The following is a 21,979-nucleotide window of genomic DNA, read 5'->3' as shown; positions in this document are numbered from 1 at the left end:
TATTTTCTTGAACAGACTTGCTGCAAAACCTGTTGAACTGTCCAGAAATAGTTGCATTTCTTTCCCACAAAAATGCAATGCGCCCTCCAGTGCCTACAAAGTGAAACCAGCAACCCCCCCCACCACCATACCATTTCCTTTACTTTTAAGAGACGGTCCATTAGATGCTAATAATTTGAACTTGTATGCAAACGTAATAGACAAAGGCCCATATGCAATTCACTTTTTCTCCTAAGTTTTCTCCTAGGAGATACATTTTTTTTATCTTCTATTTAAAGTGATTTTTGCAATTTTGCAATTAAAAAAAGTACCAAAAGTAGGTGAAAAAGTACTATAAAAATTATTTTGAATCTTTTTCTGTTTGTAAATTGGTTAAAGGGCATTTTATTGACAAGCTGTGAAGATATCACCTAGGAGAAAACTCAGGGAAAAAAAAGTGAATTGCATGCAGGTCAATGGCTCATGCGCTATTAGCTTTTTCTCCTGAGTTTACTCCTAGGTGATATTTTCACAACTTGTCCATAAAATTCCTTTTAAGCCCCCAGGAAGCAGGAAAATACTCAAAATAATTTTGATAGTACTTTCCCACCTACTTTTGGTACTTTATCAACTGCAAAGTGCTGAAAAGTAATAATAATAAAAAAAAAAGTTGAAAAATTATCCTCTAGGAGAAAGCGCAAGTGAAAAAGTGAACTGAACCAGGGTCGATGTGCATACAGCTTACAATTGGCCAATCAGATGCATTTCTCGTGGACTTTGACTGTCCCAGATCTATTAGGCTGGTTTTACAGTGGGACGTTACAGGCGCACGTTAGAGCAGCCTGTAACGCAGCCCAACTCACAGTAATGAAAAATCAATGGGCTTTTCACAGTGCCCACGTTGCGTTACATTGTAACGCTGCGCCATATGACAACGTACTGCATGCAGTACTTTACACGCGGCAGAGCCGCATTAGACTGCTTGCACATGCTCAGTAATGTTGGGGAGGGGAGGAGAGGAGAGCGGCCAGGCACATGGCTAATTAATATTCACTGCACTTAGTGACGTGCAGTGTTTACTTCCTGGAGCGGCCGCTCTGTGCGGCGATTGGCCGGGCGGGACCACGTGATGCCGCATGCGTCCAAGAGTGCGCATCACGGACGCCAGAGTGAGCTGCACAACGCGGCTCACTCTGACGTCCACATCAGAGAGCACCAGGCGTTGCGTTAGGGGCACGTTATGCGACCTTAACGTCCCCTAAAACGCAACATCCTGGTGTGAAACCAGCCTTATTGGGCTTGACAGTCTATAATATAGTCATTTGAGTTGCATCAAACATGTTACCAGTGCATTTATAAATATTTGTCCATTACCTATAAGCTTCAGGAACATCTAAACCCAAAAGGTACTCATAGGCATGAGGTGCCAGTTGCCCAGTCCAAAGGTGTTTGAGGGTGATATCAGAGTATTGTACCAGGTTAGCCATCATGCGTCTCCGTACTTTGTGGATGATGGAACTTCCTATGGTTTCACCAGGAGCCTTCAGCATCCACCTCAGCTCTCCATACATGGACAAATCCTCCTATGCTCACAGTATGTCCACATGGTTAGCTTTACTTGCAAGTTTATAACTAGCCAGTGGCATAGGTAAGGAGCTTTGGGCCCCAGAGCAAGTTTTACATTTGGCGCCCCCAAGCACTCTATACATAACTGATACGGCACACCAAAACCTGCCAAGGACAGCCACAGTTTCAGAGGTGCAAGCACTGGATGGGGAACAGTTTTTTTTTAACGATTACCACTATTCAAAGCATCTACAGGAATAATCATTACCAGCACAGGACCAATAAAGAATTAATAGTACGGTTGAGGGAGGGCCTTTCTGGCCCAAGGGCCCTGGTAGGGTCGCAACCTCTGCATCCCCTATTAATACACCACTGTAACTAGGTCTGCAACTGAAAATGTGAACCCATACAATTTGTTTGTATTGTATCCAACTGACCACCTCTGCTTATGAAGTACACACAACAGGTTCATCAGGGCATCCTGAAAGGCCATTCAGAAACCAGTTTTCTCCACTGTACTCATAGGCACCGGGCCCTAGCATGCACAGGAGCCTGCGGACTGGTTAACTTACTGCAAAGCTGCTCTTCCAGTGATGTGGCATACCCTATACAATATAGGGCAATGACGGGGCAAGGGATGGGACACTAGCGTTCCATCACAGAAATTACAAAAATGAATCTTCATAGACACGCAATAAAAGTACACAGGGATACTACTGTATCTCTAACTGGTCAAATCCAAGACACAATGCTGAAGATCTAGGTATTGATTTTCTGAATGGCGATTCTGGATCTGTGCAGTTCCCACCCAAAAACTTTAAAGGATACATCCGGAGGGGAAAAAAAAAAAAGTTTCACTCACTTGGCGCTTCTTCCAGCCCCTAGAACAGGTATGGGCAAACTCGGCCCTCCAGCTGTTACAGAACTACAAGCCCCACAATGCATTTGCCTTTATGAGTTATGACTGTGGCTGTCAGACTCCTGCAATGCATTGTGGGACTTGTAGTTCCTTAACAGCTGGAGGGCCAAGTTTGCCCATGCCTGCAAGAAGTCTGTTAGGTCCCACAACACAGTTTTGCTTTCTCCCCTCCAGAAGATCACGACCTGTGACTGGGTCCACTGTGCATGTGCGCTGAGCACCTCTCGTGATCACTCTCCCATCGCCGGGATTGCTCTGTGCTTCAGTTCTCTCTGAACTGCGCAAGCACAGAGAGATCCCAAAACACAGACCGCGCAGAAGATCCCAATCCAGCTGCGGATTGCAATCTTATGGAGGGGAGAGTGGAGGCCTGGCTGAAAGCAGAACTACGGCATGTGGCCTAACAGACTTCTAGGGGCTGGAAGAAGCCCCAGGTAAGTGATACTCCCCCCCCCCCCCCCTCCCCCTGATGTATCCTTTAAAGGACACCTGAACTGACCCCATAATTGTTAACCTGCACAAGGCAATGTATGTAGTATTGTTATAATGATGACCAAGCAATAATAATTTTTAGGCCTTTAAAAGGCTGGGAGGCTTAAAGAGACTCCGTAACAAAAATTGCATCCTGTTTTTTATCATCCTACAAGTTCCAAAAGCTATTCTAATGTGTTCTGGCTTACTGCAGCACTTTCTGCTATCACAGTTTCTGTAATAAATCAATGTATCTTTCCCCTGTCAGACTTGTCGGCCTGTGTCTGGAAGGCTGCCAAGTTCTTCAGTGTTGTGGTTCTGCTATGAACTCCCCCTTCCAGGCCCCTCTGCACACTGCCTGTGTATTATTTAGATTAGGGCAGCTTCTCTCTTCTCTTTTACAAGCTGGATAAATCGTCCTCTGAGCTGGCTAGGCTTTCACATAATGAGGAATTACAGACAAAGGCAAAGCTGTTTGCAGGAAGAAACGAGCAGCCTGAAACTTCAGTGCATGAGAACTGCAGGGGGAAAAAAACACACAAATGATCTCTTGAGATTTAAAAGGAAGGGTGTATACAGCCTGCTTGTGTATGGATGTATTTTCTATGTGTGGACATGCTGTACATCAACCTACTTCCTGTTTTGGTGGCCATTTTGTTTGTTTACGAACAAACTTTTTAAAACTGTTTTTAACCACTTTTAATGCGGCGAGGAGCGGCGAAATTGGTACAAAGGGTAATAGGAGATTTCCCATAACGCACTGGTATGTTTAACTTTGTTCGATTTTAACAATACAGATTCTCTTTAACCTCCTTAGCGGTAACCCCGTGTGTGACACGGGGTGAGCCGCCGGAGGGTGCCGCTCAGGCCCTGCTGGGCCGATTTAATTTTTTTTTTGCTGGACGCAGCTAGCACTTTGCTAGCTGCGCCAGCACCCCGATCGCCGCCACCGCGCGCCCGATCGCCGCTATCCGGTGCGGCGCGCGCCCCCCCCCCCAGACCCCAATGCGCTGCCTGGCCAATCAGTGCCAGGCAGCGACGAGGGGTGGATCGGGTCTCCCAATGACATCCCGACGTCGGTGACGTCATCCCGCCCCGTCGCCATGGCCTCGCTACATGATTTAAAAATTTTTTTTTTTTTTTTAAAACTGCTGCGCTGCCCCCTGGCCAAGGGGGTTAAAGAAATCTAAGCTAATACCAAAGTTTAAAATCAGTGGCTTAGAATGTTTCACCCAATGTATCTTAATGACAATCTGCCGCAGTGCCCTTGATTATTTTCTTTTTATTTTACTGCAGTTTTCATATAGCTGTAAGAGCTGCCATGTTCCCTCCCCTTCTCACTGCCGTTAGCCAGCATCAGGGTGTAAAGTTAAGCATTTGTGACCTCTCTGAAGCACAGCGTCCTGTCTTTCCCCGCCCCACTGCAGATGAATGCTTTTGTTTGCTCTGGCTACTGTGTCATAAATACTAATTACAACTGTCCTCATCGGCGTGCAATATCCTCGAGTCCTGCAATCCAGCGGAAATAGGGGAATAGAGCCTCTACTGAACTTTGAAATGTAAAAAGATGAGTTAAAATTGATTTTTTTTTTATTAATGAGCCACATAGTTAAAATGCATTTTTAAGGTGTTGTTGAGATTCCCTGGGGGTTAAAAATGCTGCCTGGTTCTCTTTAAATCAGCTTCTCCCATACACTGGCCCAGGCCCTTGATAGTTAAGGTATGGGGTTATACAAATGCTAACATTTTAGGGCTCGTTTTCACTAGTGCGGCCGGGTGGCACTGACCGGGTGGGTGGGATCGCAGGCGAATCCCATGAGCCGTGCCATGCACGGCTATGGGATTCGCAGCCTTCGCCGCAAATTCTGCAGGGGGTTCTGGCCAAATCACTCCCGCAAGCGATTCTGCCGCGGCCCAGTCATCCCCTATGGCTTCCCCGTGCGAATCATGTGCAGGGAAACTCTGCAGAATCGCCGGCGAAATCGCCAAAGTGGAAACGGGCGCTAACTGCATTAAATTGCAGCCAGAAAGCCACATGTGGCCAGCAAGTGGAAGGCTGAACTACCAGACAAATGCACAGTTCAAATTACTGTGCAAAAAAAGGCCTTAAAGGGGAACTGAAGTAAGATGTGTACGGAGGCTGCCATATTTATTTCCTTTTAAACAATACCAGCTGGTCTTTGGCTGTAGTAGTGTCTGAATCACAAAAGTGAAACAAGCATGCAACTAATCTTGACAGATTATCAGCAACATCTAATCTGCATGCTTTTTCAGGGTGGGCAGCACGGACTTACAGCACTGGATTCTTGGTTCACATCCCAGCCAGGGCAGTATCTGCAAAGAGTTTGTATGTTCTACCTATGTATGCGTTGGTTTCCTCCGGGAACTCCGGTTCACATCCCAAAAAGTTAGATAGATAAATTAACTGGCTTCCTCCTAATTGGCCCTAGACTATCATATATCCATTACATGATATATAAGCCCCATCTACACCATGCTACATTGTAGCGATCCGGCGGCTCGATTAGCCGCCGGATCGCCTCTTCCGCGTGCCCGCCGCGTCCCCGCTCGCCGCGCGTGCGCCGCATTCGATTCCCCGCTCGTGCCCGCTCGACCCCGCCGGCGCCGCTTATCTCCCGCACGATTCCCTGCCATTGTCCCCTCGCGGGGATCGAGCAGGGAATCGGCGGTGCGGAGATCCGTCCTGTCGGATCTTATCAATCGAGCCGCATCAGCGGCTCGATTGATAAGGAGCATCGCGGCCGCATCTACTCGTGTAGATGCGGCTTTAGACATATGACTATGGTAGTGATTAGATTGTGAGCCCCTCTGAGGTGCAGTTAAGTAACAAGACAATATATACTCTGTACAGCACTGCGGAATATGTTGGTGCTATATAAATACTAAATAATTATGGCTAAAAGTATTAGAGGCTAAGGATCAGCAGGATAGCCGGGCAACTACATTCAGCCTCCATATCGCTCTCACTTCAGGTTTCTTTTAAACAGAAATAAAGGTGGAAGCTTGCATATACCTTTCCCTCCATATTTCCATTACTAGCTGATTGCCCGGCGTTGCCCGGGTATGCATTTGGCTGGTGTTGGCGCCACCCACTTTTTCTAACCCTAACACATAATTACTCAATGACAAAGTTTGTTAGCTTTGTGGTCTTTAGCCGCATCTACACGCATAGTTGCGGCTCCGATCCTCCTTATCAATCGAGCCGCTGATGCGGCTCGATTGATAAGATCCGACAGGACGGATCTTGCTTCCGCTGATTCCCTGCTCACTCAACGCGAGGGGACAATGGCAGGGAATCGAGCGGAAGATAAGCGGCGCCGGCGGGGACGAGCGGGGAATCGAATCCGGGGGACGCAGAAGAGGCGATCCGGCGGCTAATCAAGCCACCGGTTCAGAGCCGCATCTACGCGTGTAGATGCGGCTTTTGGCATCAATAATTTGCATTGAAATGAAACAAATCTGATTGGCTATTTGTGGCTCCACCCCCACCGGTACCAAGTTTGAGGCTTATGCCATTAACAGTGCAAGAATGGCAGCAATTAAATATCCCCCTTGAAAATCAATAGGCCAATTTTTTGTAGGCTGCACCTACTTTTCTGAATATTAATCCCAGTCACCCAGTGACCAACTGTGCAAAGTTTGAGAACCTTACCATTAACAGTGTAAGAATGACGGCAGTTTACATTTTCCCGATGAAATTTGTATTTGTCTCTGCCCACTTTTTATGGGGATAAAAAGTATTCTATATGTTATGCCAGGTAATGTACCATGTGTGTGCCAAATTTCATTCAAATCCATTCAGCCATTGTTGCGTGACTAAGTAACAAACATCCAAACTTTCACATTTATAATATTAGTTAGATTTTCTCTGAGATGCTCGTGATGGATCAAACACTTGTGTGAGCATGAGCAGCAAACACATTCAATTAAAAGAAGATATTAAGTTGGAGTGCTTACACTTTATTGCAACTTCAATACATGTTGCCAATAGAAGAGGCACCTAAATTTACTATACATTTGTACATAAACTTAATAGTCACCAAACTTTGAGATCTGTCAATAAAAAGTAACTTAAGACAAAACATTTCTCATATTATGCATTTGTATTTACATAGTAAAGCGATAACTACGTTGATCATACATATTAGAAACAATTAAAAAAGTTAACTAAAAATGTACATCATTACACTTGTATGTATAGGTTTGTATGTTTTTTTACACAGAGGTAAAAATGCTTATAAAAAATTACTACAACAGGTTTTACTTATTAGTATACAGATACATAATGAATATCATGTTTAGGCACTTTTTCATTTTTTTTAATGTGAGCAATAGCTGAAAGAAAAAAAAATAAACATAACAAAAAACATTGACGTTCGAGACACAAACTGTGTTTACAAAACTGGTTAATCCCTTACCACAGATATAAAAAAATAAAATGTTTATGAGCATTGTGGATTGACTGAAATGTGCATTAAATGTTCTGTACATGCTTGTTGTCCTGTCAGTGGAACTTGGAGCTGCTTAGGTTATAGAAGGGCACACAATATTTTACAGGGGGAAACCCTTCAACCAAACCTACAGCACTACTGGCTGGTTAAGATTTTCATACATTTGGGAGATAAAAACCCTCATGATCATCTAACAGTCACTTTAGAAGCAGTCTTAGGGCTAGCATACTTTTTTTTTTTTTTTTTAACATCCATTTGCATTCAGTTTCACATCACGTAACTCAGAGTGAGGTCAAATTTTACAATGGCAAACATTTGACTATATAATTTACTAATTACTGTAAAAAAATTAAGCAGTTTTATTAATTTTTTTTTATATTCTGTTAAGTTCATCTTTAAGACAGAATCGTAAAGCCAATGGGAAGCTTAAAAAAATTAACCAGATAATTGCCTAAGGAGAGTGAAGGCTCTAGGTCCTATAGAGCCTTCCTGCTCCTCTCCCAGTTCCCTCCGTTAAGCGCTGGCTTTCCAGTTTAAATCCTCCACCGAGCGAGGTTTTGGAAGTCTTCGGGAACTAAGTTCTCCCGAATACAGGTGGCTCTGTACAGAGCAGCCCGTCTTTGGGAGTACTAGGGCTCCCGAAGACCTCCGAAGCCTCCATCGACGGCGGAAAGCAGTATTCGACCAATTTGGTCGAATACTGCTAGCGGGGGAGCTAGCGCTAGAACGAGGGATCCGTGAGAGGAACGGGAAGACTCTATAGTACCTAGAGCCTTCCCTGCCCATAGGTATGTATTTGGTTTATTTTATTTTTTTAATATCAGTTACCATTCACTTTAATTCTAGCTTTTGGAGCTCATAACATCTTTGTTAGGTAATTGTGCCTGATGAGGACATCCAAAGCTACCAAGAACATTCTATCTGCAGTTTGTAAATTATATCTGCAGTTAGTGATTACAGGTGTTATGTACAGTAACTTTTGTTATTTTGACTAAAATCAAGTTTTTGGGCTGGATAAATCTGAGGTTCAAAGAAAACCATAAAGAACCATACAACTATACAATCCTTGCACAATATACCACAAAGCATAAAGGCTTTGATCAATCTTTGTAGTATAAGTGATTATCAAATATGTGTATAAAGTTTAGCTTGCTGAGCTCAATGCTACACAGATGATGTAAGACTGAACAATCAAGATTGTATGGTGTATGGCTGACTCAGTTGAGGACAAGCTGAAGCTGATGTGAAACGGACGTCATACCAAAGTACAAAAAAAAAAGAAAAAAAATATGCCAAGCAGTAAGAGTGTTCATATAGTGACACCACATTTGCCATTACATTCCCTTACACTGGTAAGCAATTATAACAGTAGGTCAATATGCCAACGCACAGATTAACCTCTTCCAGTAGCCCAGCCTGGCACCTGTACAGTGTACTCTGCAGTTTCAGCAATGAGGAGACCTGGAAAGCCAACAGAGTACAAGGAGGTGAGGTCTATAGAGCAACAGCCTTTAGCCATTTGCCAATTCTCTGTAGGGCTTCCCTTTCAGTTGTTGCTATGATAGATTTGTTGCTATGACTCCACTGTAACACCAAATCACATAATGGGCAAGGCATTAATCAGTAGAGATGGTCAATGAGATGCAAGTACAGGTAGTGCCCGGTTAACGAACGAGATAGGGACTGTAGGTTCGTTCTTAACCTGAATCTGTTCTTAAGTTAGAACATTGTGCCATCTCTGTCCTCTGTACCTCCTCCGTGCCCCTCCTGTGCCTCCGGTGTCCCCCTCTGTGTCACCTCTGCCTTTTGTACCTGTTTATACAAGTTTAAAAGCCATTTTGTCTTAGAATTTTTTTTAAATCGATTCTCTCAAAAACTGCAAGTTTAATTTAAATTTTTTTTATTTTATTTTTTTACTTGTTCCCATGGAAACAGAATCCATGTCATTCGTATCGGCGGGTCGTTCGTAAGTCGGGCGTACGTAAGTTAGGGACTATCTGTAATTCAAAATTGACACAAATGTTATGATAATCTAAATGAAATTTATGCAGTTTGAAAAAAAGGATAATCTGCAACATCTGCTAAATGTAATGGATCCATTTTCAAGCTGCGTACATGAACAAAATTGTTACCATAAAATCTGCATCGGTTTGGAATTATTTGCATCTCATCGACTGTCCCTAGTCTGCAGTAAGAGGCATGTTCTAAATTTAGTAAGGAAAACCCTTTAATCTGGTCACACATGTGCGGGAGGGCACATGGCCAGTTAGGCCTTTAACGGCTTTGCCGCACAACCCATAACATCTATGTTGTTCACATCTTGTTCTTCAAGTCCCACACTTCCTTACTCAGTAAGGGGCAACAAATGTGGCTAAATCCTGAAAGAAGCAGTTCTTGTACAACCAAGGCTGTGGAGTCGGAGCAACTTTGGGTACCTGGATTTGGTGGTTTCATAAAACTGAGGAGTTGGACTTGGATGATTTTTATACCAACTACACAGCCCTGGTAAGTATTAAACGTTGAAGTCGAGGAGTCTGAGCATTGGAGTCGGTGGTTTCATAAACTGAGGAGTCGGAGATGGATGATGTTTGTACCGACTCCACAGCCCTGTGTACAACTAGATTTTCCTTGCTACCAACCAATATCTTCACCATTACCAAATTGCAAAATTACCTGGCAACAAGCAGAAATTTTTAATAAGATACAAATCATGGTTTGCATGCAAGTTTAATAAAAACTGTGTAGCTTAGATTTGGGCCAATCAAAAACGGTAGGAAGATAAATTGGTGTGCGCAAGTCTAAGAATTAGACTCTAGCAGTACAATGGTTTTAGATGCCCAGGATATGTACCTTGAAAGGGGACCTGAGATGAAAATAAAAATTCATACATACCTTGGGCTTCCTCCAGTCCCTTTCGGCCTGATCGCCCCCTCAGCGCTGTCCTACGCCTCCTTGATCTTCCGTAAACTCCCGTTATCTTCAGCCAGTCGGGGCACTAACTGCGCAGGTGCAGCCTGGCTGCGCTCCTGATGGTGAGAGCTTTCTTACTGCACAGGTGCAGAACTCTCCTGCCTGCGGGAGCGAGACGAGTGTGGGTGGCTACAATGCACATGCGCAGACTGGCTGAAGATACCCGGAGCCCTTACGGAAGATCCAGGAGGCGGAGAACGGTACCAAGGGAGAGGTCAGGCCGAAGGGGACTGGAGAAAGCCCAAGGTATGTATGAATTTTTCTTTTCATTTCTTTACACTTTAAGCAAAAAATCTAAAACTTTTAGGGACTAAAAGTTGTGTTGCTTGCTGTTATACTACCTGAGCTAGTCAAGAGGTTAAAGAATGTTCTACATTTTTGTTCCATATTTGGAAATCTTCCATATCTTTGCTCAGCATTCAGAGGGAATCAATACCTTCCAAATGACTGAGATGTATTTTTAGCTCCAAGTAACTTCTAACAAGGGAAGAGGGTCTATTACTACACCAAAAATTGATAGTTTGCAAACTGAAAGAAGGACAGGCAATTAGCTTAGCATAATGGGAGATAATAACACAAATGGATGTTGCAACATCACAGGTGGTCCGGTAAAACATGAAGATTTCCACTGCTGCAAGATCAACACATATCTTTTTATTTATGGCAAGATAGGGGAAAACTTAGCTTAGAGGTACTATGTGATTACGTAAGGAATGGGAGCAAAGATCAGTCTCATTAGTGTTATTCCTCTTTTTATAACTTCATTTGTGATGAGATAGTCCTGTCATCTGAAGTTATGAAGAGTAGTTACCGATTCAAAAAGTTGCAAAGTACAAACTTTCACACTTGCAAGCAAACTGTCTATCTGCTGTACCTTTACTCGTTTGCTGGTGTGAAAATGCCCAACAAAAATTCCTTTTACATGCGCACGTACAGGCATTGTTTTTTGGCGCATTATTCACAGGCACCAGTGAGTTATATGGCCAATGTATCTTAGAAATAAAAAGTACACTTTGAAATCTTGCCACAGCTATCAGTTGTTCTTGCGCCAAATACATATGAAGTGACTTGGACCGCAAAGGAGAAAAAAAAATCCTTTACACAAAAGCTTATTACCTTCAGCAGTGGAACAGTAATGTTTATGCCACCTGGGCAGTTCCCAGCTCAGCATAGGGATAACCAGAATGAACTAATTTGCCAGCAAAGCATGGCATGCAACATCAGTCATGTAGCAATGTGCTGTTTGGTTACTTGTGCCTAATTGTTAGTATTTGGCTGGCAACTGAGGTGTCCATTATTCCATTATGAGTTAGTGAATGGAATGTCCATTCTGGTGATTCCATTACTTAGCAGGGAACTGGCCACGTGGCAGGGTTTTTAAAGTAGAACTCCAGCCAAAGGTTTTGTTCTAAATTCTAGACCATGGCTGTCCAAAACCATCCTGAGAACTTTTGCTGTGGCCAGTGAGTTTGCAGTGTCACTCCACTTCTCACTACTTCTACCATGTCTACCTCTTTTTCTCCAACCCCAAAGCCAGGATTTTTGCTCCTCCACCCACTCCAGACCAAGACTCCCAGGAGCATGTTGGACAGCACTGTTCTAGACCTATAAACCAGGAGATGGTTAGAAGCTTTGCTAGATATACTTTTAACTTTGTCTAAATCCTAGAGGTGTGCATAGAGGAGAACCTTGCTTCATCCCCATCTGTCCCTATTTGTTTTGGACACATCCCCAGTGCCAGAGACTTGGTGGGATGGTTTGAAAATGAATGGGGATGGGTCAAGATTCTGTTCCTCACCTCTAACTATGTCCCTCCTGGAGTGATTCTCCCTTGTTTCCTGTTAAATAAAAGTTTTGGTTAGAGTTCTACTTTAAAACTAGATGTCAGCAATGTCATAAGAGATGTGAATGCAAACTGCTGAAAAGACTCAAGTTGCCTAAACTGACATAAAAGCACATAAAAGCCATGCTTCTTGCAGTGGTGACTGTTTGGCAATGGTGCCATTTCATTCCAGTGACCACAGCTGTCTGATTTCTCAGCACCCTGTTTCCTTGAGTGAACTGGTCAGAATGTGGTTCACTTGCAGTATCCAATGGCTGTACCATGGACATAATTCTCATATGATCTGCATTCAATGCTGCAGAGGACAGGAACTCAAGTGTTGTATGTATAAACTGAGTTGACCGCACCTCAAGCCAACTGCACATATGAATTTAGTTTCAGGTATAATGGGAAGAAGAATCAAGCATAAGATTATGTTCAAAATACTGTCTGCAAAAGCACCAAAATACCATTTGATTTTATGATTTTGCAACTATCTGATGAACACAAGCATATTGCTAAGTTGAATACCCACCACAAGACCGCATATCGTGGGAACAAAAGGGTGCGAACGAGATTTTGAACGATCACAGTAATTAGTGAGAGGCCGATAGGGATCGTAATGAACATCCCCATTGGGATCAGTCCTGACGGTCGTTCAAAGCAAACTATTATCGTATGTGATCGGCCATCATTAAACATCGTTTGTCATTGAACGTTCGTTAAACTAGGTTATGCGATATGGTGCAAATGGTCATTCGTCAAGGATCCAAAAATCTTCTGGTGGGTATGAACCTTAAGGTTAGCAAAAAAAAAATATATGTTGCTTGTTATTTGTTCACAATAACAGGATGTCGCGGAGAAAAAGACAGACAGAAGTGGTCACCACTGAGTAGTGACGGTCATGTCTAGGAGAACTCATGGAGAAGCATGTGATTTGTTTGATCAGACTTGCAAAGCTCTGATTTGCTGTGACCACACCCTGCTTTAGCACATGATCATGACTAGCAAATCCCAGACTTGCATATCTGTCACCTGACCCAACTAATTACATGGCTCTCCATGAATTCTCTCTACCCACTACCAGTGTCAGCAGTCACACTGAAGGGTTCTAATTTGTACAAACGCAATGATCACATTTCAGCATAGTTTATTCATCCAAATAAATGCATCACCCAACAGGGTTTCAGCAAAGAGCCGGTATACAAAGCCACTTCAGTAATGCGTGAGCTAAAGGAACAATTATGTTGTTTTTTTTCAATGGGTAAATCAATTGAAATCAAAAATACTTGGCATCAACATAAGGAAAAAAAATATCTTTAAGACTAACGTCAATGTGCAATCAGAGGGTGGGGGAAAGGCACGCACCTGCTGGCCATTTACTGCAAGGAGAAGTTATGGCAGGAACAGAAATGCCAACTTTAGGAAGCCAGTCCCCAACTACCTCGCAATATTTAGATTGTACTATGCTAGTAAGCTAGAGTTGTATCAAGATATATATATATATATATATATATTTATATTTTATTTTAAATATACAAAATTTATTTGGCTACTTTTGCAATATGTTTTGATAAAAAAGCATTTCCTTTAATTATACCCATCCCCCTTAACAAAAACGAAAATAGAACAAAAACCCTCAAGAGCTCTGTTTGTTAATAGCAACATAATTAAAGTATTAATAGAAAATTATCTTTAATTTGCAAATTACATTGTTCTGTTCCTATAAGTGCGATCAAATTACAGCTATAGACAAGTAAAAGAAAAGACATGGGTTGGACAGCGGGCTTGAGAGAATGAGAATAATATTTCTACAACCAGTAAAGCCTAAATTACAACTATTACTGTAATTCCAGGCCCAAAAACATTTCATTTCAGGATGAACAAATATATGGTTGAAGGTCCATAGTAGAATGTGCACCTTTTCTGTGTTTCTGGTCTGGTGATTGTTCAGGTAGAAAAGTTCTCCACTTCCTGTTATGTGTGTCCTGCCTGGTACATGTGCTCAGGTAGCCAATGCTGTATTGTCCTCCAACAAACTACTCAGCTCATGGACTCCTCATGAGTACAGTTCTGTCATGAGTTTTCCCATAAACACCTCTAGATATTCACTACACACGTTCTCTTTGAAAAACTACACATCTAATCAACAAAGATATGCAAATCCTTTATCTATGAAATAATCTTAAGGATTTTTTTTTATTTCCCATAGAAATTAATACATTTCTCCAAACATTCTTCTATGACGGCTTACAAAATGATTGCTTTCTATGGGAAAGAGAACCGTCTGGGCTAGCTTCATAAAATGTAGCTAAGTGCCTAAAGTTCCAAAAAGCATCTGTCGAGTATTAATTCTTAACTCCACTCTGTAATTTTTGAAAAATATGTTCTACTTCCAAAACCTCTTTCTATACAAGATTGAATTTAACTTTTGAGTGAAATCTGTAGCTTTTCATGGCAGCGTACAAGGAGGGGTCACTGACAGATGTAGTAGGAAACAAGCTAGCAGTGGTGTTGAGGAAACAGTGTCTAAATGTGAGAAAGCTGTTGGACAATTACCTGCTTGCTGATCAGCAGTTAGTGGACTTGACTGGTTCAGTGTCAAGTCAGTGGAAATGTCATTTTAGGAGGATTTTATGTTCATGATTAGAGAGTGCCACAATTTTTTCTTCTTTTACTAATTGAAAGGGACGTGAAAACAGACCCCATTTTCAGAAAATGTCTTTAGGACAAACTGCAGGCAATGAATTAGGATACAATTAACACAAATAGGTTCAGGCCAAATGTAATGTTACTGAAATGTCAAAGAGATCTAGGAACAAAACCCATGGGATTGTTGGCCCTTCCTGACAATGTCAACTGCTTGTCTTTGGCTGGCAAGACATTACAAAACACCAGCAAGTGCCTAATCGGTCGTCTTCACTCTTACCAAAAGGTGATGGTGACCCCAACACTTTCAGGAAACTGGACAATGTACTTCTACACAGGCAAATCCAAGTTTAGAGGTTCCCAACAAGTCTTTTATGCACAAATGCACAGCAACATTTTGGGTTTATTATGCTCAAATAAATTAGACTAAAAAATGAATAAAGGCAAAAAACTACAGACATATATTCCAACAAAAAGTAGTACATAAAAATAATTTATGAACACTCCCTTTCTTTCAAAAAAGAAATCCAAAATTATCTATCCAAAATGACAAGTACTGTGAGTCAATATAGTACTTTCATGGTTGGGAAAACATGCCAGTGTGCACCAAAACTTACTTGGAGAATCTTCTGTGTTTGGTCAGATGTAATGTATTAAGTCAGATCTTTGGCTGAATTACTGACTCCAGATGGTAACATATTTAGGGACAAATTACTGGACTGCCTTGTGCACAACTGGCACAGGGGCTGGACAAATTAATATGGATTTCATGGGCCAGTCTGTCCATTCGGGTAGACGAAAGGATTGATATTTTTTTTTTTTTGTAAGGAGCTAACTACACTTCACAGCAATTAGAGAAGAGCTGAAAAGGAACGCGATAGAATGTAGAATTTTAAAGGCATCATGATTACCAGACTTCTTGGGTTTGTCCAGCCCTGCAATAACGGGTTTCTCTGTAGATTTTACTCAGTGAAGGATGTGACCACCTTATCAGGCTCATTCTAGTGATGACTGTTGGTAGCAGACATCAGACACTGCATATTGAATTAACTTCCAAGTTTAGGACTGTAAATAAGATTAAGAACTTATTTTAGGTTTTTCATGCTGTGTGCCTATTTAAGAGAATTTTAATCCTCACCCCCCAAAGTGGCAGAGAATTCGACTTATGATAGATTATTTAGTCTACTGCTATTGGTTGTGTGGTGACTACCAGAGTTTGCAAACAGGAAGTGAAGTGTATTGAGATGAGCTGTAATAAAATATACATAAAGCAGAATTTTTCACATCTGTTGTTAAGTCCAACCATCAGTGCCTACTTTTCAGCTAATGGTACATATAAAAAAGTGGAGTAATGTGTCTGGGAAATGCGGATTAGTTTCTGTGTGAATATCCTCAAACCATGTATGGTTGCTTGGACATTAGGGCAGGATTAGGGAATACAGTATGAAGGCCGTTTGTACATAAATATTTGAGTTCAGCTCACAGAAAACTAGGGCTCAGTCTAAAATTTAGGCCTCTTTTCTATGTGCTGCTAAAGGCAGTGAATTCACCACCTGTCGGCTGCTCCCATATACTGGCCAGGCACTTGCTAGCTCTCGGCACAGACGGTCCCCTCCTCTCATGGAGTTACATCTGAGCACGGTGGTTGCTGTCCTCAGATGTGGTATGGGATGCTTTTTACGCCACAGGGCAACGCCACCGCGCGTCAAACTTGACAGCGTTACTAAACGCTTCCATTCAGCTGCATGTAATTGCATCAGATTGGCAATTGTGGCCGCCAGCCAAGCAGCTGAATTTCTCGACAAACTAGCAGTTCAGCAGTCCGAGAAAAAGACACCCAACTGACATTGAACTGGACTGAAAGGTTTGTGCTCACTAGCCCTAAGACGTGCCCGGTCATCAAAAGCAGGTGTAAAATACCACTACAGAAATACTTTCCCATGATCTAGCCTAGGTTACAGGAGCTGCCTCACTTACTGTATACTGTACACTGCTGACCCCCCAAAAAACCAAACTCTGCATTATTTTAACTTCATATACCTTAACAGTTTACCAGTAAAGTTGCCACAAAGCCATAATGCCACGTCAGGTCTCCGATATCGCGGTCATTTTATTCCCCAACACTAGGAACTGTGAATGTCTTCCTTAAATTACTATAGCTGCATATTTGTACATTACATGTATGTACATGTACAGTGTATATATCATCTGCTATCAACTGCTTCCTGTACAACAGAACTAATGTTTCAACCACTGGCAGGCAAAGTTAATAAAAAGGTGCAAAGGGGCAAGATTGCGTGATTTAACCTACAGAGACAATTCCGTTTTTAGATTGTTAAAAGGTGAAATGAAGGAAAGATTTATTCCAATCTGTCACTGTAGATTATAGAGGTTTGCCTTGCACCTTATTAAGTAAGCCAGTTCGTGTTTTGGTGGGTGGATGTTAAGGAAAGGGGAGAAATATTTTGTTGTGGGGGGAGTATCTAAAGGAAAAAAACGATTCCATTAAAACATGGAGGCTGCCATTGTCGATCCCTTTTTGTAATCCCGGCTGCTTGGTTACCATTCTAATCTTCTGTCTTCCAATAGTTTGTGAGTCATACAAGAGAACAAGCATATAGCCTGGGAAGTTAGAATGTTTAATCGGCAGGCATACCTGATTTGACTCAACTTAGTCCAAAATTGTGTGCAGTTTTTCTATGAAATTTAGTTTCTGCAAACTAATAAAGTACCTGCTACGCCAATTTTTATGTCCTCATCTTTAGTGCCCTACAGCTGTGTATATTCACTCCACTCACCTGATCTACTCTTCTACTCTAGTCACATGGGCATCTAGGGGTGGAGATCATTCTCAGTCAGCTGATCATGCCTCCCTGCTAAGCAGGCTCACAGTTAAGGGGTGCAAAAAAAAATCCAAGCTGATGTAGGTTCATGCAAATTGTGATGCATATCTGTGTAGCTTGAACATGGACCAATCAAATTCAACCTTGGCGGCATTCAACTGGTCCATGTTCAACATGCACATATTTGCATACTACTGCAACAACTCAGAATTATTTGCATCTCATTGTCCATCCCAATTGAGGAGGGCACAAGGACATAAGAATTGCTGCAGCTGGTATTTTCTTCATGTGGCAAAAGCTGCTTCGTGTTTTAACAAACTGTTTCTACATAAACAGTGTAAAAAAAAAAATCCTACCACAAATGCATACTGAAAAAAATCCTCTGCGTTAAAGCAGACTCAAACTCCTGCATAGCACATAATGAAAAGTTTTAATGCCACACATAAAGGCTGTATAAAACAAATGCACTCAGCTGTGCTTACTTACTTAGCTACATCAGAGTAAATATCTGTAGGAGTGCCATATCAATAGATGTGACTCTTCCTGTATAGGAAAACACAGATGCATTAACCCTTTCTGTGCTCCCTAGAAGTTAATCCTTTAAATCTTCAGTTTTTGTTTCTTTTAGGATTTCTATAAATTGTGATTAAAGATTTTTTCCCCTGTGATGGTTATCATGCTGTGCCTAATCTTTTAGTGCAGAGAGGAAGTTCTGAGTTTAGATCCACTTTAACTTGGGCTTCAAACACAAGACGATCAGCACGATAACCAAGAAAATGGCATTCATTGAAAGACCTCAGCAATACCAGCCTCCATATTTCTCTCATTACAAGTTTCTGTTAAATTAAATTAGTGTTAGCTAATCTAGAAAGACAAATCAATATTAATTTCCCTTTTCTGATAACAAAGATCTTTAATATTATTATTATAGGCTAAAGAGATGACCACTTTACAGTTATTGGAATCAAGTGGAGTCTCGCGGCGCGACTAGATCTAAGAGCTGTAATATTACTGCGACATTTACATGGAACTAGACAGGTTTACAGTAGATATGAGCAACCCTCCAAAATCCACACAGCTGTATTATTAGGGAGTTATGTGCAAAAGCTGTCTCTTCACACAGCTAAGGAGTGTAAAGATTGCTGGAACGCAAAAACAAATCCCATATAAATTAAGAAAATGGGGAGGTCAGATTACTTAGCCACAACAGAAATAAAATGTATAAAAAAGGAGGAAGATACAAAACACACAAAAAGAAAAAAAAAAAAGGAGAAAGAAATGATAATGGACATCAAATACTACATACGCATAAATAAATTGGTTTTGGCATAATAGAGAAATAGCAATACTGCATGATGGTACTCTTGTTACCCTATGTTATAGATGATAAGCTCAGAATACCTGATTGCAGGTTAAAATATTCATTAGATCTACATTAACCCTTTTTCTTCCAGGGCCCTGCCAACTCTCACCCTTTTAAAGATGGAGCCTGCATACCGCATTGCTGGAAGTGCAAAAGAAGAAGAAGAAAAAAAAAAATAACAAACTATTTACAGGTGACAGACTGCCAAAATGGTTTGACAGATTCACAATCTCCACATTCTGACCCTGCAGCTCCATGTTGCTTCAATGCCTTCTTTCTATTATCTTAGAATTACATCTTTCCAAGCAGTACAGGAGTTTGCCAGGAGCTTCCGCTGAGATTGGTGTGGTTGGCTCCTTAAGTTTGGGAACATGCCATCCGACTATTCTGTCCAAAAATTATTCCCAGCAAACCGTTGAAAAGAAAAACATAACAAAGTCCCATAGCGGTTCACTGTCACCCCACTGCTTTATGCTTGCCCCCGCAGCACCCACACATAACACCGCAATTGTAACAACCTCGAAGTGGCAGGTAACAGCACATGCCTGGAGCAATGATTGACAAAGGGATGAGCAGCATCCATCGGAGGCAAAACTTCTCATCGCTGGTGTCACAAGAACAAGCGTCTGTGTAGTCTCCTTCTGAGTCAGACATGCAGTGGTAAAGAACGCAGTCTGCAAAGCCCATGCAGCTGATCCTTCGTATGCAGGTACGGACTGAATCTGGAGCATCCTGGCATTTGCCCCGGCCATTTTCATCGTGGTTAAACATGTCCCTGCAATAGACACACCTGGACCTCTCGCCATCTTTTCTTCTGGGCTTGCATCGGCTGGGTTGTGTGTTTATGACCGGGCCTTTGAGGTCCTTGCACACACCAAAATCTGTGTGGTCAACGTACGGATACTGGTAGTCATGTTTTGAGGACTCCCTCTTTGCAAATCGCACATAAGAGTCCGTGTTCTCAGTTTCTGGATATTTGCGTTGCATTGGTGCCTGGCGATAATCCTCGTAACCGGTAAGCCAATTTTTTTCCCTTGGATTGATGCGGACGATTTCATCGTCATCATCTGGGAAGCTGACGTGTCGAGGAACTCTAGGCAAAGGCTGAAAGACACAAAAGTGGCACAATTAAAGTGGAACTAAAATCAGTTTATTTACTTTATTTATTATAAGAGAACAGTTAATGACTTTCACAAAAAAAAAAACCCAGTAATGTTTACATGTAAAAATGTATTTTGTACTTTAAATACTATATAAAAACATTAAAACCTGTAAGCAACCACTGATACCTTATGACAAGCTGGAAAATGCTTCAACAGCTGTAACCGGGTCTGTGGAGTCGGTACAACAAATCATCCAACTCAGTTTATGAAGAAAACTGAAAAGTCAAAAACGCTCGACCCCCTACCAGTTCAACCAATGGGTGCAGGATCTGGGAAGCCAGGCCAATCCATGAGTATGTACAGAAGGATCCGCAAACCAAGCAGTGGTAGAAAACGCTGGTATTCTTTATTCAACAATTCCACATGGCAGAATGCAATAAGATCACAAGGTTCAACTGACGCGTGTCGGGCTTACAATCTGCCCTCAACTATGACTAAGGGCAGATTGTAAGCCCGACACGCGTCAGTTGAACCTTGTGATCTTATTGCATTCTGCCATGTGGAATTGTTGAATAAAGAATACCAGCGTTTTCTACCACTGCTTGGTTTGCGGATCCTTCTGTACATACTCAGTTTATGAAGCCACCGACTCAGACTTGAGGTACCCAAAATTGCTCAGACTCCAGAGCCCTTGCAGGGCTATGGAGTGGATACAAAACTCATCCGAGTCCAACTAAGTTTATGAAACCTCCGACTCCAGGATTGTTAGCTAACCCTTGTTGTTGTCTCTGTGCACTGTCCTCCATGTTACATTCCATCTCTCATTTACATCCTCCTTCAGGAGGAAGTAGCTGTCATGCAATGTGGAAGGCAGCGCACATACGCAGCAATAAGGGTGAACTAACCCACCTCCTTTGGTCAGGTGGGCACTTGCACTTTATGTAAAAAGTAAAAAAAAAAAAAGGTTTATTATAACAGTCCTAGAATAAGCAGACTACTGTAGTGACTTCTTAATGCAAGGTATTTAGAAAAGGCATTAAGGGATATAGTTGATATCAGTGGGCATAGACATCTTGCTTTTTGGATGTGTTCTGGAAGCGATAACATGTAAATACTTTCTGCTTTAAAGCAGACCACAACTTCAATTCAAAATCAAGGTAAAAGGGTTGACTGCTTTTTAGGCATCTTTACTTACTAAGCCGTTCAAAGTTTTCTAAAAAATGCAGTGCTCTTATAGCCCCAGTGGGTGATCACAATGATGGGAAGTCCAAGGGTGTTGATGACTCCCCAGTCCACGTGACTGTGTTCTGGCCTCTGCATTGGTGCATAGGCAGGAGTATGACATCAGCATAGGTGGTCAACAAGACTCAGAACAGAATTCATTATAATGCCTACGCAAGGTTTAAAAAGGAGAAAAAAAAGCAAGAAAAGAAAGACAAAAACAAGAAAAAAAAACTAGAAAGGAAAGAAAAATGAGACACCAAAAAAAAAGAAAAGAAAAAAAAAATAGCGGAGAGCAACGAAGAGGAAGTATATGAGAGTTGGAATGTGACACAGAGCCTAATGCACAGATGCAAGTGAGTTCTTCTTGCAGTAGCCCGTTTTAGTTTAAATTCGGGTTCTGATCTGGAGGCTTCGGGACGCTGTTCCAAATCAGATTGATCATCCATAGTGGCCACCTTTGTAAAGGTTTGGCTCGATGGCAGAATGTATTTTTTTTTTCAACCTAACTAACAATCGTGCCTGATGCACATTGCACAACACTGAGGTAAAGTTGCACAGCAATATTACTGTTACTAATTTTGGGTGGCACCGCATGCTG

General features: G+C 41.9%; 1 protein-coding gene and 1 long non-coding RNA gene across 2 annotated transcripts in view; one reads left to right on the top strand and one right to left on the bottom strand.

Annotated features, from left to right (window-relative positions):
- Positions 1 to 20,182, top strand: part of LOC137504215 (uncharacterized) — a 34,556-nt gene extending 14,374 nt beyond the window's left edge. The window contains exon 3 of the long non-coding RNA XR_011019445.1: positions 19,146 to 20,182. This is a non-coding gene — a long non-coding RNA (uncharacterized lncRNA). The remainder of the gene's footprint in view (positions 1 to 19,145) is intronic.
- Positions 6,896 to 21,979, bottom strand: part of SPRED2 (sprouty related EVH1 domain containing 2) — a 149,674-nt gene continuing 134,590 nt past the window's right edge. The window contains exon 6 of the mRNA XM_068232324.1: positions 6,896 to 20,158. Within this exon, the coding sequence (XP_068088425.1) occupies positions 19,511 to 20,158 (648 nt within the window). The 3' untranslated portion in view covers positions 6,896 to 19,510. The remainder of the gene's footprint in view (positions 20,159 to 21,979) is intronic.

Source organism: Hyperolius riggenbachi, chromosome 4 (assembly GCF_040937935.1).
Source record: "Hyperolius riggenbachi isolate aHypRig1 chromosome 4, aHypRig1.pri, whole genome shotgun sequence".
Lineage (NCBI taxonomy): Eukaryota > Metazoa > Chordata > Amphibia > Anura > Hyperoliidae > Hyperolius > Hyperolius riggenbachi.
The sequence above is the reverse complement of the archived record's forward strand: the minus strand, read 5'-3'. Positions and strand labels throughout refer to the sequence as shown.